The sequence below is a fragment of the Phycomyces blakesleeanus genome (assembly GCF_001638985.1).
Source record: "Phycomyces blakesleeanus NRRL 1555(-) unplaced genomic scaffold PHYBLscaffold_11, whole genome shotgun sequence".
NCBI classification, from domain to species: Eukaryota; Fungi; Mucoromycota; class Mucoromycetes; order Mucorales; family Phycomycetaceae; genus Phycomyces; species Phycomyces blakesleeanus.
In genome coordinates, this window is record NW_017265144.1 from 219,720 (window position 1) to 234,785 (window position 15,066).

Genomic DNA, 15,066 nt, shown 5'->3' on the forward strand with positions numbered 1-15,066 from the left:
ATTAGTGTATTCATATTCACATACACACACACACACACACATATATATACTAAATAAATTACAATTACAATTACACCTCTTCTTTAGTAAAGGAAATACACAATATATACGTGTGTAATTTTCTTATTAATAAGCCTGGTTCAGATATATTTTGCTATTAAGGATTCTTATTCACACACACATTCATACATATATACATATCATCAATTCAAAATGATTCAACTGGATAAATGACTGCTATTTTATAATAAAGCATAATCTCAAACAAAAAAAATCTTAGACAGTAAGAAATAAGAAGAAGAAAAAAAAAGAAAATCCCGCCTCTACTCCTCCTTACTCAACATCACATTTCTCTAAATGTTCCATCCATCGCGTGGAGGTAACATTCTCTAAATTATGTCATTTAAACGCTTGAAACTTATTAACCATATTCTTCTTCTTCCTTTTGTTTGTTTGTTAATAAAGGTGTTCGTGGCGGTAAAGACCAGGTACTAAACGATAAAATAGATTGATCACATCACATCACATCACAAAGCATCCTTTTATTCGATTCTTCAACGATTAGTTACTCTGTTTTAACCATTTACAAATCATAGTTTAGCTGGGATTCCGTTAAAGAAGATAAGCATCGTGAAAACTATCTCGGTCATTCGTTAATGGCTCCCGTGGGTCGTTGGCAAAAGGGTAATATTCATTATGCGTATACTCACTTTTACGCAAACGAACACACGCACACACACAAAAGAAGATACTTATTTAATATTTAAATAACCTTTTATTATATATATTCTTAGGAAAGGATTTGACATGGTATGCCAAAGAAAAGAATGACGAAAATCAAGCAAAGGCTGTATCCGAAGAAGTTATGCGTATCAAAGAAGCCGAAGCCGATGCCATGGCTGTTGCATTGTTAGTTTCATTAAAATTCGATTCGACTTATTCAATCAAGCTATTTAAAATTAATCAAATAATTTTAATATTGTTTGGTCATCAAGTACAAATCAACAATCCAACTCATCGTCCTTATTTCTATTATTATTATTATTATTATTCTATACATAGAGGCGTTAAAAAGAAAAAGACGATCGAGAGTAATGTAACCCAAGAAGAATTGAGATTTGCTCTCAAGAAGAATGATTCCGATGATGATGATGATCGCGGTAGAGATAATGAAGAAAAAGGTCTAGGATATGGCAGGTAAAATAAACAATTTTTGATACTGATAGTAGTAATTATTAAATGAAAATACACATACATACATATGCTTTCGTTTGCTAAAAAAGAAATCATAATCATAATCATAACCCTAATAATATTCTATGTAAATCCATGCTTTAGATCTGCTCGTTTGTTACCACCTGCATCTCAACACATGGAAGTCATGAATGCCACAAGTAGCAACGCAGAACCTCTTGCACGCTCTAACAACTTTAGTCGGCCGCTGCAGACAGAGAAAGAAGAAAAACCCGAAAAGCCGGAAAAGTCAAAGAAGCACAAGCGCCATCGTTCAGATCGAAAGCACAAACACAACAAGGAGCGTCGTCATCGTCACCGCTCTGCCTCTCCAGATGATAAACGACGTAAAAGTCGGTCAAGGTCACCAACACGCCGACATCGCCAACACCGCCGTTCAGACTCTAAAGAGAAAAATAGACGCCGGAGCCCTTCTGCATCTCCAGTTCGTCGTTCAGATTCCAAGGAGAGAAACAGACGCAGAAGCCCTTCTGAATCTCCGGTCCGTCGTTCGGATCCTAAAGAGAGAAACAGACGCCAAAGTCCTTCTGCCTCCCCAGTTCGTCGTCCAAATATTAAAGAGAACAACAGACGCCGGAGTCCTTCTGCCTCTCCAATTCGCCGTTCAGATCTTAAAGAGAGCAGCAGACGCCGGAGTCCATCGGCCTCTCCAATTCGTCGTTCAGATCTTAAAGAGAGCAACAGACGCCGGAGTCCTTCTGCCTCCCCAGTTCGTCGTCCAGATATTAAAGAGAGCAGCAGACGCCGGAGTCCTTCTGCCTCCCCAGTTCGTCGTTCAGATATTAAAGAAAGCAGCAGACGCCGGAGTCCTTCTGCCTCCCCAGTTCGTCGTTCAGATCTTCAAGAGAGAAGCAAACGCCGGAGTCCATCGGCCTCTCCAGTCCGCCGTTCTCGCCGTTAAAAATATTAATAAAAAAATAGGAATCCTACAATGAGCAGAATAAAAGTTTCGCTCTCGCTGTATTAAATAACCGTGATTTGTAGAGAAAGTTTATCAATATTATTACTCTCTTCTTTTATTATACTTTATATTATTACAAGCAAGCATCACAACAGCAACAGCAACAGCAAAATAACAAACATATATACACATTAATAAAATACTCACGCAAAAGTTTAAATAAACAATTCTATTTACAAAGTTATTGCTAAGCCTTTGGGCAGTGATTTTTACATGTACTTTGTTCTCTTTTGCCCTTTTCTGATAAATGCTTAATGATGTATTAAAGCCATTAATCCTGCAAAACACAACCTTGGAGCAAACATATGAACCTCACCAAGAAAAAAGGGCATAATATAACAAGAAGTTTAAAGTCCAGGTTACTAAAGGTGGGGAGAAAGAAGAGGAAACTCTACGAGAGATTTTCGTCCGCTTACTGTAAAGACCAAAAAGAAAGAAAAAAAAAGGTGTATTGATCGTTCAACTTTCTATCGAACGTCATTGCTCTATTTCTCCGAATGAATAGAATAAGATAAAAGAAAGAAAGAAAGAACAATAAAAATAGAGTCCGTCCGTTTCTTTCGTCCACCATAAAGGTACATCTAAATCCCACAAGATGTCAATCAGCAAGATAAAGAATAAATAATAAAGAGTTGGATCGCCTGTGTTTGGTAGCCTCCTGTAACCTTTACTATACTCCTAGACCACTGTAGCCACAAACAAACATGAAAATTGAATCCTAAAAAGGATCAAATCAAGAACGGGTCGATTTTTTTTCTCCTTAAAATAAGCGAATTGAAATAACCAACCAAAACTTTCATGTTGACTGCATATTTATATATATATATATAATAAGTCCAACATAAAACAACTCAAATAACTCTAGAAACCCAAATAATAAAACTTCCCAAGAATATAAAGAAAATAGAGTAAAGAAAAAGGATGTATGCATCGTGTTTAATACAAGGCGAGAAGAGATAATGAACAAGTGGACTGCACTGAAAACAGTAACCAGTTAAAGAGGGGTCTGCACCATATTTTTTTTTAAAAAAGGGAAAAAAAATAGTAATCTAAGATTCAATCTTAAACTTGAAGTAATCGGGGTCAAAGTGATGGACACGGACATAACCATCCTCACCACCGCTTGAATAACTATAACAATGATACAGAAAGAAGACATACACATGCATGAATAAACCAAAAAAGAAATTACATTTTCCACCCCTTCCCTCTTTAATACATATATATATATATTCTCTTTGATAACACAATAACTGGCCAAAGAACAATAATAACAATAAAGATTCTTACCTCTTGCCATCGGGGTGAACTGCAATAGTGTTGATAGGACCGAAGTGACCACGTACACGACCAACTTCCTCTTCGAGAATCTTGTGATAGAATCTGCTCTCGAACTTACCAGCACGGGCAGAGGTTGTGGTGACGCTCATGGCATCCTGACCACCACCAACAATCACAAACTCCTGGTACTTTGGTGTGAAGCTTGCAGAGTTGAGGGGAGTATCGGTAGTGTAGGTCTTCTTGTGAGCAAGAGATTCACTCTCGAAGATCTGTGCGGTCTTGTCCTTGGACGAGGTGATGAAGTAAGTGCGATCGGGGCTGAACTGAATATCGGTGATCAAGTCACTGTGGGGCTTAATAGAGAGGTTCTTCTCGTTGTTCTTCCAGTCCCACTGGATAATAGAACCGTCGACGTGACCGCTGATGATGTACTTGTTCAAGTTTCCCCAGCCAGCCACAACGGCCTTGGGTCCACCAGTGTTGACGATGGTTGCGATTGGCTCATCTGACTGAGAAGCCTCGACATTGGGGTTGACGGCCAACACAGTAACAGTGCCAGAGAAACCCATACGTTCCTCAGTAACGCACAGGACCATTGTGTCGTCTTCGTTAAAATCAACACGCTTTACTGCAGTTTTGAATTCCCAAGTCTTGAGACAACGACCTGTTCGGACATCCCACAGCTTGGCAGAGTTATCGGCGGAACCAGTGACAATCATCGTTGAGGTAGCTGCATGATGAAGAAAGAAGAGAAGATTTAAGTATATGCAAAAAAAAAAGAAAAATAATAATTGCAATATAATTGTTGAGTTGATGGAATCGTTGATGAGTTTTTCTTTCTTTGTTATATATTGGTATTATTGTTCCTTTTGCCTCTTTTTTTTTCTTTTTTTTTTATATTTATTTTATATTATCATCCAATCCAAATTTTTGTTTTTGTTGTTGTTGTTGTTTCTGGTAGTGTTTGTGATTTTGGTGGTAGTGGGTGATGTTGCAATAATTGTGAAAGATTCTTACAGTTGACATCGACTGTCCACACACTGCCTTGATGACCGCTGTAGGTACCAAGGCGCTCGCCATTGTGAGAATACCACACATTGACAACCTTGTCTTTTGAGACCGAGAAGATCAAATCACCCTCGCGGTTGTACTTGATCTGTGTCAGGGAACGCGTGTGGCCTTGGAGGAGAATCGGTCTCATGGCGTAACTTTAAGGAAAAGTGGTCTGGAAAAAAAAAATAGCCAGCACAAAAACATCAAAGTTGCCCAGCGAGATTTTTTTTTTCGGACGGCGAAAAAAAGAGGGTTGTGATGTCAGCAATATCAAGCGCACAGTAGTAAGCTTTTTCTTTTTTTTTTCTTTTGCCCTTTCTAATCCGAATTTTTGTTTTTTTTTATCTTTTAAGCAAAAAGACGCAAAGAGTCAAAAAAGAAGAAGAAGAAGAAGAAGAAAGGAATAGTTTAATGAAGGCCGTTAAGGACAAAGGAAAAGAAAAAAATCAGTTTAAAGAATAACCTTAATAGAATTGAAATTTGAAGCAAGTAATAATGTTAATTATGATATAAAATATAGCCAAGTTTTTATTTTTATCTTTAAATAAATAAATAAAAAAGGTTTTGCTTGTTTGCTAGTACAATAATTATCAATGAAAATTGTACTTGTATGGGTTTTTGGGATAGTAGCTGAAAATCTTTGTTTCGATATTATTGGTTTGGTTGTATTCATATTATTCTACACTTCTTTATTAATTAATGCATAATTCGTATAGATATCCACAGAATATTTGCGTTGAATAGCCTCAATAAAATTCTTGTTTAATGTATTTTGTCGGAGCCTATAATATTTTGTGTGTGTATGTCTACGCACACACACTTCCCAAGGGCTTGGTGTAGATTGGCTGGTTAGAAAGAGAGAGAGAAAAAAAGAAGAAAAAAAGGGAAGAATGAGCGGGCGGTGAGCGGTGGACGGTGGACGGTGGCGGCGGCATTGAAATGGAGTCAAGCCAATCGAGCAAACGCCAACCAAAAACCACCCCCTTTCATTGACACCATGGTGAGTCTCGCCTATCCATCCATCCATCCGACCTATGGATCCATCCATCTACCCACATAATTACTCACCATGCGTGTTGTAGGCTGACCAGGAGCAGACTAACCTCAGAAAGAGAACCTTCCGCAAGTTCACCTACCGTGGTATTGACCTCGAGCAGCTCTTGGACTTGTCCTCTGAGCAGTTCATGGCTCTCGTGCACTCCCGTGCCCGCAGAAGATTCCAGCGTGGACTTAAGCGCAAGCACATGGGCCTCATCAAGAAGCTCCGCAATGCCAAGAAGGAGGCTACCCCTGGTGAGAAGCCTGCTACCGTCAAGACCCATCTCCGTGACATGATCATTGTCCCCGAGATGATTGGTTCCGTCGTCGGTGTCTACAACGGCAAGACCTTCAACCAGGTTGAGATCAAGCCCGAGATGACCGCTCACTACCTTGCCGAGTTCTCCATCTCTTACAAGCCTGTTAAGCACGGTCGCCCCGGTATTGGTGCCACCCACTCTTCCAGATTCGTCCCCCTCAAGTAAAGAACTTACTCAAGGCGACAGCAGCAGCGACAACAACAAAAAACAACAACAAAGAAAAACAACAACAATATATTGTTTTGTTTTATTTCGCGTAATGATGGGACAAACTGCTGTTATTTCTATTGGAATGAGAAGAAGAAAAAAAAAGATAATAAAGATAAAAAAACAAACCAAATTGATGAGAGCAAAGTAAAATAATTGTTCTTTCATGAGAAGAGAGAGTTGGGAGGGATGTGTTGAGGTCAAAGGTGAAAGTGATAGGGAAAGCTGTAGTGAAAGTGAATATGGTGATTAAGATTAGGATTTTAAAAATTAAGAGCGAAATATATAGGATATGGTCTAGGGAGAAGGAATAACGGGTGTGATTTTGGAACGATATGTGAGAGTTACCAAGACACAACCTGCCAATGTCATCAATCCACATATAGCAAACATTGTTGCTGTAGATAGATCCTCGACCTACAAAATAGACGGATCAATAAATAAATAAGTAATCAGTATTGGAGACATGGTCTTGTATATATATAAAAGAGAGTGACTTACATGCCACATTAAGAATCCAACGCCAAGATTCATTGGAATTCGAAGTAGTGTCATTACACCTGCTCTTGTCTCTTCAGGGATCACATCAGCCTTGAGGGAAGAGATTGCGGGATAATAGAGACCAGTTGTGAATTCAAAGATGTGGTAAGAAGATACCAACAATACAATCTATCAAGTAAATAAATAAAAGGATAAAGCACATATCAGTCTTCTTTTCTCTTTCTCTTTTTTTTTTCTTTTTTGGTTACCGAAGTTGGTTCAAAGTAGCTCATGACACCGAATGAAAAGCTTGCTAAGCCAAGAGCAAGGGCCAGTATGTGGCTATAATCCAAAAAGGCAATAATCTTGACCTGGCGTTCAATGACCCGGAAAGTGAGAGAACCCATCATGACAGCAAACATTAACGTCGAAAAAAGCATTCCTAGAGGAAGCTCTGATTTATTTTTAGATAGGAAAACAAGTAAGTTTAATGCTGTTTCTGGTACTGCTATATCCACAGAACTTTATACTAAAGTTTACTCACCTCTTGCTCCAACGGCATTTTCAACAGCAGGTGTATAAAGTAAGACAAACACATACATTGAGCATTCAAAGAAGGTTTGAGCAGTACCCAAAATTATGATGTTGGTGTCTATTTGAATGTGTTGTATTATGAGCAATCTTGAAATAATTAGCCAGATATACTTCTTTTTTTACTTTACCATTCCAGAGTGTACGACATCCTTCTTTGAGGGTATGTATCAACTGTGTATCCGTCTAATCCAATATATAAGTAAATTTGGGCCGAATAGTTTATGGGAAAGGGTAATTCCCATTATATATATATATGTATTTGTTACCTTTCCATCTCCTTCACCGTAATTCTCTGTCCAAATTGATTGGATAACGACGGCTGCAGTAGCAAGTAAGACAATTGCGCCATAATATGGTGCACCATATCCCCACCACGACACCAATCCATTGGCGGACACACCAGCCAAGATAGCAACAAGACCATTCAAGAAAGTGCCTGTTGCAAAAGTGCGTGCACGCCACTCGTTTGGGAACCCACGCGATGTGTGTTCAGATACATACCATGCTTCGAATACACTATATAATAATGCTGTGCAGAGACCAGACAATATATGCGATAGAAACAATACACTGTAGGAATCAATCTGTCGTAGAAATAATCCACAAATTGACATTGTACAAAATCCAAGACACATTTTTCGTCTTCCACTAAATACATAACAATAACAACAGTAGTAACAGTAGCAAAAAAAAAACAAAGCACAAAAAAGGAGATGTCAGGGCATTGATTTAGTGGATAGTTTTTTTGTTTTTGTTTTTGTTTTGTTATTTATTTTATATTTTGCTTACATTGTATCAGCAGCACTTCCCATGGCTGTCCCTGCAATAGCACCACTAAAGAATCCAGTCAAGAATAGACATGCAATTTGAGATAGGTCAAGACCGTATGATCGATACAACTTGTAGAGATAAGGGCCCTGAAGCCAATCGGCACCTGTGCGAATAAATCAAATCAAATCAAGAAAAGAAAAAAAAAATATTCAAACTGTTGGTCATCGTTACATTTCTCGCTTTTTTTTTTTGGATCCTACCCATTACCAACAGGTAAACTATTAGGTATTGCTTTTGCAATTTTTTGAATTCTATTGGATTAGCATTTGAGATTGTCATCATTACAATTTAAAAAAAAAAATGAATGGAAGAGAGATGAACCCTAGTCTTGTAAATTTATTTATTTTTTGTTCGAGAACTCACTTTGTTTCACTGTAATGCGACTTTGGTCTGCAAAACGGCACTTCTTACACTCTAATTGATCTATTTTTAGAGTTAGAGCGTATTTTTAGAGCTCAATCTTCTTAATTAGGCAGTTAAATAAAGTCGGTACTTGCAACTTTGAACAAAAAAAAACCTTGCTCGCAAGTAACCAAACGTAAAATTAAATTTTAGCTTCTGTTTTCTTTAATTTATTAATTTTAGTTTTTTTATTGGCAAATAAGAGCCGTGGTAATTATAATGTAATTTGAACCTCATTTAATTTCATTTCATTTAAAGCTAATAACAATAGTAGTTGAACTTGTATTAGCTGGCTATTCAAAATAAAGAAGACCTTTATAGTAAGCTTTTGTTATAGAGATTACTATATTGAATTCATTGGCCATTCTAGTTTTGGTTTTTTTTTATAGATTTTTTTTTATTAATCGATTTATCTATATATTTTTTCTTATTCATTCGTATATTCACATTCTAAAAAAGTAGGATAATCATATTTCCTGTGATCACAGACCATACTTTCTTCAACTTCATATTCGTCCAGGCTTCCGAGTAGAAGTTTAGCGTATCCGCGATAAAGATCTTTTTTCCAGTCTTCTCTAATGACTCTTCTATTCCACATCATGTCCGGATGACAGGATGATTCTTTATCAAATAAGGCGAGCATGGAATCAAAGTATTCTTTAACACCATCAGATCCGCTCGGAGTCTCGGCCTCCCTTCTAGCTTGGAAGTTTCTAAAGTAATCCTTGGCAATTCTGATTTCATCTTCATCCAAGACTCGTCTGTGATGTGCTGTATCTCTTAATCCATTCACAATTATATAGTCGTGAATCCAGGTTATATCTATATCTTCTTCCTCTTCCTCTTCTTCATCATCATTATATACTGATGGTTTGTCCTCCCCTTTGGTATTATTGTCTGATTCCTCATCGAGTACAGGTAGGTGAGCACGTTGTTGAATTGCTGTAGTATGAATACTAGCAACGACATTTGGATAGCTATTCATCGAGCAAATGTCGTTGCCACACCAATGAAGGTACTTAAGGTGGGTGTGATGCATGTCAATGAGAAAAGCCCCGGTTTCTGGGGATATCATTCCGGTTATGTTGGAATTGTATATACACAAAGTCTGAAGCTTTCTACAACGGCTAGATATGTAGCTGAGTGTTTTGTCATAAAGATCCACTGAGTTAAATGAGATCTCAGTTAGATTGTGTAGCTTTTCCGGTGAGGTACCAGCTAAATGTTCAGTGATTTTTGAATCGACAAATGAGATATTTCTTAAAGCTTCACAGTTGTCCAAGAGCATGTCCAATTCAATCTCGAATTGACCGGCAATGTGCAAAAGCACCAGATTTGAACAAGTGCCAAATCTTATGGGCTTGAACGAGGTGTCCTCCCACCCCAGAAAACATGATATGTGCATCTCTTTGATTGTCTTTGAGAATATGTCAATTGCTAATTGCACAGCTTTCGCGGAATTCCTGCTAGAGGCTGCTTTTGGGCTGTCTAGTTTGTAAGCCAGACGCTTAAGCGGAATATTACAACGAGCAAGCATGTTCCAAAAACAAAAGGGTGAATCGCCGATATCTTCACTGGAATTTACGGCCATGACTTCCAGATGGGAAAATGCATGATCTTTGTAAGCAGAAAGTGATGTTATATCACAGAATAACCCTCTGGGTATAAGGCTGGATTCAGTTGACACTAGGATTTTACGAACATTTGGGTACTTTATACCAAAGTAAAAAAGCCAGTGTGGATCCATGTGAGTACAATCGAGCGTAATTTCTTTTACATTGTCTGCAGGAGGGGCGAATGCCATGGCAGCCATATCAGAGAAGTTGAAAGGAACGAAGTTCCCTTTTATTTTCAGGTACTCGAGAAGTGGCGCGCGCTCTTGAATGGCCTCGAATACGTCAATTCTTAATTCCATTCCGTCGTTATCGATAGGAATAATCTCCAATCGCTTCAAGGAAGGTAAAATGGAAAGGTCGCTGATGAAATTTTCTGATACAGTAGGTCCTTCTTGATCGAGGTAAAAGACTGCGGTTTGTAAGGCAGTCCAGGCGTCCCAGTTTGAAAGACCTTTAAATGAAAACTTTTCGAGGACGTTGTGCGGAACAGAAATATAGCGTATATTCGGAAACTCTCGTTGAAGGACCTGCCATTCAGAGGTTTGTACTTCGACATATTCATCCAAGTTAATTTTCTTGACATATTTTCCATTCTTTTGGTATATTGATTTCTCTCCAGATGATTGTTCTTTGATCGATTGAATGACAAATGAATCTATCTCGATCGAACTCCATGCCGCAATTTGAAAAATTTTAGTCCAATGTTTACAGACGCATGAGCAAGCAAGTTTCTCTTCGGTATTAAGGGAATCAGCAATAATTGAAAGGACTTCAAGAGGAAGAGTTGATGACATCTTTTTTTTTTAAAGAAAAAAAAATCGGAAAGGAGTAATGAGTGAGTTCTGTTTAGGGCAATAAAATAAAATAGAATAAAGAAGAGAAACCCTTTTTGTATAATGGTAGGTCAATCCCTTTTCTTTTGTGTCTGTAACCAAATATTCAGATCCAGTAATTCAAATCAAGAGTGTCAATGAAAATATGTATATATAAGACAACATTTGTTTTTTTTTGGGTAGGTAATTATTACCATGCTTAAGTAATTTACTTTGAATTTTATCAGACCAGCACACTTGGTATAAATATCAAAATTAGAAATGCCTACTGCTGTGTGTGCCTTCTAAAACCTACATTTAATATTCTTCAACATCTTTAAAAGCAAATTCAATTAAAAACTCTATTGGTCTCTATAACGTGCTTTCAGATGAGCCAAAAAAAAAAGACAGCATGACCTTAATACTCTGGACTTTACTTGAACCAATTCTTCTGTATACAAAAAGCTTCCCGTGTCTTCTTTTATATCAATAAATCTTCATGCATAACTACAAATATGCTACTGCTTTATTATATCCCACGTTTCGCAGCAGTAAATTTACCAAAAAAAGCTGAACACATTTATTAACATAATTCCACATCATTAATTTTTCTTATTTTCAAGGAACATTATTCACATTAATGGCTAGTTGCTTGTACAGCCCTTGGTCTTGATTGAGTTTTGACATTAATTTTAAAGGGTTTCTTTGATCAAATAGATGTATAACATGTCTACTTGCAAATCACTGGCAAATTAACCAAAATGTCAGGTCATCCTAGTATGTGAATTGATCATTTTTTAAACTAAAATGCTGTATTCTTTGGCTAAAAATGTATTAAGATCGTACTTTTTATGTTCACACAAGTTCATTCTGTCAGATTTACATTGCTCCAAGCTTCCAAGTCGAAATTCAGCGTACCCATGGCGTAGTTTTTTTTTTCAAATTCTCCTTAGCTACCCTTTTACCCTATACTATCTCGACATCTTCTTGAGAAAAATCGTCTGTTTTGTTTTGTTTTTTTTTTTTAGTAATTAATGTAATCCGCCACACTTTTGGGTTTGTCAGATGGTTTAGCATTTCTTCTCGTCTGAAAATTACAAAAGTAATCTCTGGAAACTGCAATCTCATTCTCATCCAGGACTCTTTTCTCAAATAGTCCTTTTTTCGGATTCGTCCAGTACGACATGATCATGAAGCCCGGATCGAATTTTCATTATCTGTTGGTTTCTCGTATTCAAGGATCACGATTTCAGATTTTTTGCTAGTATTGTCGCATGAGTCTTGGTTGGCCAAAGGAGGGTTAACAGGACTGGGGATTTCTACGATTTGGACAAGAGATTTGGTATCGAAAGGATCGTTTGTTGACAGAGTTTGACAGCTGCTTAAGTGCAGGTGGTTGAGGTGGCTGCAAGTCATGTCAATTGTGAGACAGCCGGTTCCTTCATATATGGCTCATGTTATGCTTGAATTGCAAAGGCCCAGACTTTGAATGTTTCCAAATTTGATGGATATGTAGTTGAGTGCGTAAATACTAACTTCTGTGTCAAGAAACGATATAACAGAAATAGCAAAAGATAAGTCTGGTTCGTCATTATATCTATAGCAATCAATATTTGTATGCTCAAACCTGATCTTTTATAAGGCTTTACAGTCAGAGAATATCTTGCCCAGGTTAATTGAGATTTGACCGGAAATATTTAAAAGTACCAAGGACACTAGATGACCAGTGTCTATGTCTATATAATATGGGTGACTCGGCTTCAGATAACACGGTATAGCCAACGTTTTTAATGTAGATGTAAAAATTTGATATGTTTGGTTAAAATTCTACTGTATTGGTCCTTCTTGAAAGTGTTGTAGATAACTTGTTTGTAAATTACATTGTAGATTGGGATATTACAAATAGAGTATGATGCCAAAATACGGTCTTCTGGACTGTGCATAACATGGTAATAGTTATTGATGCTCTCTCCAAATCGTAAAATTTCAATGAGGTGTAAAATAGGCTTTTCTGCATACACATGAAATCTTTGATATCTTCACTGTTCGAATTCAAGTCCAAAATGAGTGTTCGGATATTTGGGTATTTCTGGGAAAAATAATGCACCCAACATCCCCGAAAGTTTCTACAGGAAAGCTTGAGTGTAGTTAGATTTTTTGTCTTGCCATTATCCATCGAATTCATGTTTCTGATGTAAAAAATCGTAGAATTTTCCTCTTATACAAAAGTATTCCAAGAGTGGTAGGGACTTTGACATGCGTTCAAAAATGTCATGTTTGGCCTATACGAGCTTTTGAAGGGTATAACAATCTCCAAATGCCTCAAGAAAGATAACGAGGAAAGAGGTCTAAGAAGTAATTTAAACGAGAAAGGATTACAATGCTCCATAGCAATAGCCACAGCCTTTAAAAGATCCCAGCTAGATAATCTTTCGCAGCCATAAATATGTGGGTATGTAATCGGAATACGGTGTATGTTCGGAAACATAACTTGGAGAGAGTCTCGGTCATGCGCTTCAATTTTCAGGCGCTTGTCCGAAATAAGACGCTTGACCTTTTTGCCATTCTTTTGGCAGATTAATTTTTCAGTTGATTGTTTGTCGATTTAGCAAATGCCATTCCGAGTTATCGTGATCTCTGTCTATGCTGCGTCTTGAAAAATGTGTTTCCATTGTCTGTAGACTCCCAAACATACAATCTTTTCATCGAAAGAAAGAAAATCAGCAATACCAGAAAGGATTTTATGAGATAAATCTAATGACATTGTAGACGACGAAAAAGTTGTTTTGTTCGCTAGCAATAGAACCTTCAAGTATTTGGTGGGAGGTTAAAGGTCATTGTGTGTAACAAGGTATCTAAACCCAAGGTGAAGTGAGCAGAAGAGACTTTTGCTCTTTTGCCCTCCACTCTTATTTTATTCGTTTTAGTAGTCTGGGTGTTATTTTTCTTGTTGTTTTATTACAAGATTTTTGGTGTGTGCTTTGCAGGATTGACGATTTGAAATGTAGTATTGAATTTTCTTATATCTTTAAAAATAAAAGGAGATACTCTGTACATGACTTGGACTCTGCCTTTAAATTCTCTGAAAATCTTCTTACCATTTTACAACCACATCACTTAAAGTCTACTAACCATTCAATAAACTGCTCAACTCATTTTTCACACATTAATTGTAATATATAGTCGTTAAACTTCTCATAGCAAAGATGTACATAAAACTTGAGGGAAGGTGGGGAGTTCTACTTCCAAAAGTATGTTAATTATTTATTAAGTTATTCTTTATATATGTCTATAAATTCATCACAAAAAAGATATGTGTGTGTGTCCTGGAGAATTTGTGTGTGTGGGTGGATTTGTATGTGTGTCCGGGGAATTTGTGTGTATGTGGGTAGATTTGTGTGTGTGTGGGTAGATTTGCGTACCTGGGTAGATTTTGTGTGTGTAGGTAGATTTATGTGTGCCTGGGTGGATTTTGAGTACCAGGCGTGGCATAGCGGAAGTACAAATGTTAAGGGAGGCAAATTGAATACTAAGAAAAAGAGCGTCTTTATGGATTGGTATATATAAGCATATTATTCTATCTCTTTAATAAACAACACTCTCACAGTATCTACTTTTTCTAATCTTAAGATACTAACCCAAGATTAGTTCCGAACATCTCGTATATTTTTTTATTTTTTTTTAATAGATAACACTCTCACAGTATCTATTTTTTCTAAAATTGAGATACTAATCCAAAATCAATCCCAAATACCTTAATTGCAATACAGTATAATATTTAAATAAAATTATAGTTGGAATAAGAGGGTCAATTACTTGTTATAAAATAATAATAAAAAATCAAAAACTAATTGAAAGCTTATAAAAAAGCAAAAAAGTAAAGTAAAATAAAATAATTAACTTAAATTTCAAATGCCCAGTCTTTTTGGTAGATTGTAGAGCATGTTTGGAACTCAAACGGTCTAAGCTGTTTTTAGTAATTTAAAAACACCTGGGAGCGTGGCATTTTTGTGAGGCTAGCAATTCTCCTACACAAAAAAAAATGCGGCGGTGTTTCAATATTTTATTTCTCCTAATGTCGTATAATCAAAAAAGCAAAATTTTATGACTTCGGGATTAGAAGCTTACTTTAGAAAAAAATAGTACTAAACGGCCTATTTTTTATGTGCTACAAATAAAGTAGCAAAAAAAGATCGGCAAATGAAAATTAAATAATT

At 36.8% G+C, this 15,066-nt stretch overlaps 5 protein-coding genes across 5 annotated transcripts; 1 reads left to right on the forward strand and 4 right to left on the reverse strand.

Annotated features, from left to right (window-relative positions):
- Positions 1-3,012: 3,012 nt before the first annotated feature.
- On the reverse strand, positions 3,013-4,709 carry PHYBLDRAFT_31355 (hypothetical protein). Its single transcript, XM_018439976.1, has 3 exons — positions 4,514-4,709; positions 3,506-4,226; positions 3,013-3,346 (listed from the first exon to the last, which is right to left on the reverse strand). Exons 1-3 carry the CDS (start codon positions 4,695-4,697, stop codon positions 3,265-3,267), a joined length of 987 nt encoding a protein of 328 aa, XP_018291235.1. The 5' UTR covers positions 4,698-4,709; the 3' UTR covers positions 3,013-3,264.
- Positions 4,710-5,546: 837 nt separating this feature from the next.
- On the forward strand, positions 5,547-6,072 carry PHYBLDRAFT_158881 (hypothetical protein; the record flags this gene model as incomplete). The annotated part of the gene is made up of 2 exons (XM_018433874.1): positions 5,547-5,549; positions 5,632-6,072. 2 exons carry the CDS (start codon positions 5,547-5,549, stop codon positions 6,070-6,072), a joined length of 444 nt encoding a protein of 147 aa, XP_018291236.1.
- A 339-nt stretch (positions 6,073-6,411) lies between these two features.
- PHYBLDRAFT_168548 (hypothetical protein) lies at positions 6,412-8,301 on the reverse strand (the record flags this gene model as incomplete). Its single annotated transcript, XM_018435891.1, has 8 exons — positions 6,412-6,531; positions 6,616-6,783; positions 6,864-7,048; positions 7,139-7,246; positions 7,317-7,371; positions 7,455-7,836; positions 7,978-8,122; positions 8,220-8,301. The coding sequence occupies 8 exons, from the start codon at positions 8,299-8,301 to the stop codon at positions 6,412-6,414; spliced, it is 1,245 nt and encodes a 414-aa protein (XP_018291237.1).
- A 547-nt stretch (positions 8,302-8,848) lies between these two features.
- PHYBLDRAFT_65796 (hypothetical protein) lies at positions 8,849-10,831 on the reverse strand (the record flags this gene model as incomplete). The annotated part of the gene is made up of 1 exon (XM_018441535.1): positions 8,849-10,831. The coding sequence occupies one exon, from the start codon at positions 10,829-10,831 to the stop codon at positions 8,849-8,851; it is 1,983 nt and encodes a 660-aa protein (XP_018291238.1).
- Positions 10,832-12,037: 1,206 nt separating this feature from the next.
- PHYBLDRAFT_145600 (hypothetical protein) lies at positions 12,038-13,613 on the reverse strand (the record flags this gene model as incomplete). The annotated part of the gene is made up of 4 exons (XM_018431487.1): positions 12,038-12,254; positions 12,730-13,038; positions 13,138-13,415; positions 13,545-13,613. 4 exons carry the CDS (start codon positions 13,611-13,613, stop codon positions 12,038-12,040), a joined length of 873 nt encoding a protein of 290 aa, XP_018291239.1.
- Between the last annotated feature and the right edge of the window lie 1,453 nt (positions 13,614-15,066).

Bases quoted from the DNA above. Each gene is read 5' to 3' on its own strand.
- PHYBLDRAFT_31355 (XM_018439976.1), bottom strand. From the start codon at position 4,697: ATGAGACCGATTCTCCTCCAAGGCCACACGCGTTCCCTGACACAGATC. The intron at 4,227-4,513 runs GTAAGAATCTTT...TTCATCATGCAG, and splicing joins GTGGACAGTCGATGTCAACT to CTACCTCAACGATGATTGTC. The intron at 3,347-3,505 runs GTAAGAATCTTT...TCATTGTTATAG, and splicing joins GTTCACCCCGATGGCAAGAG to TTATTCAAGCGGTGGTGAGG.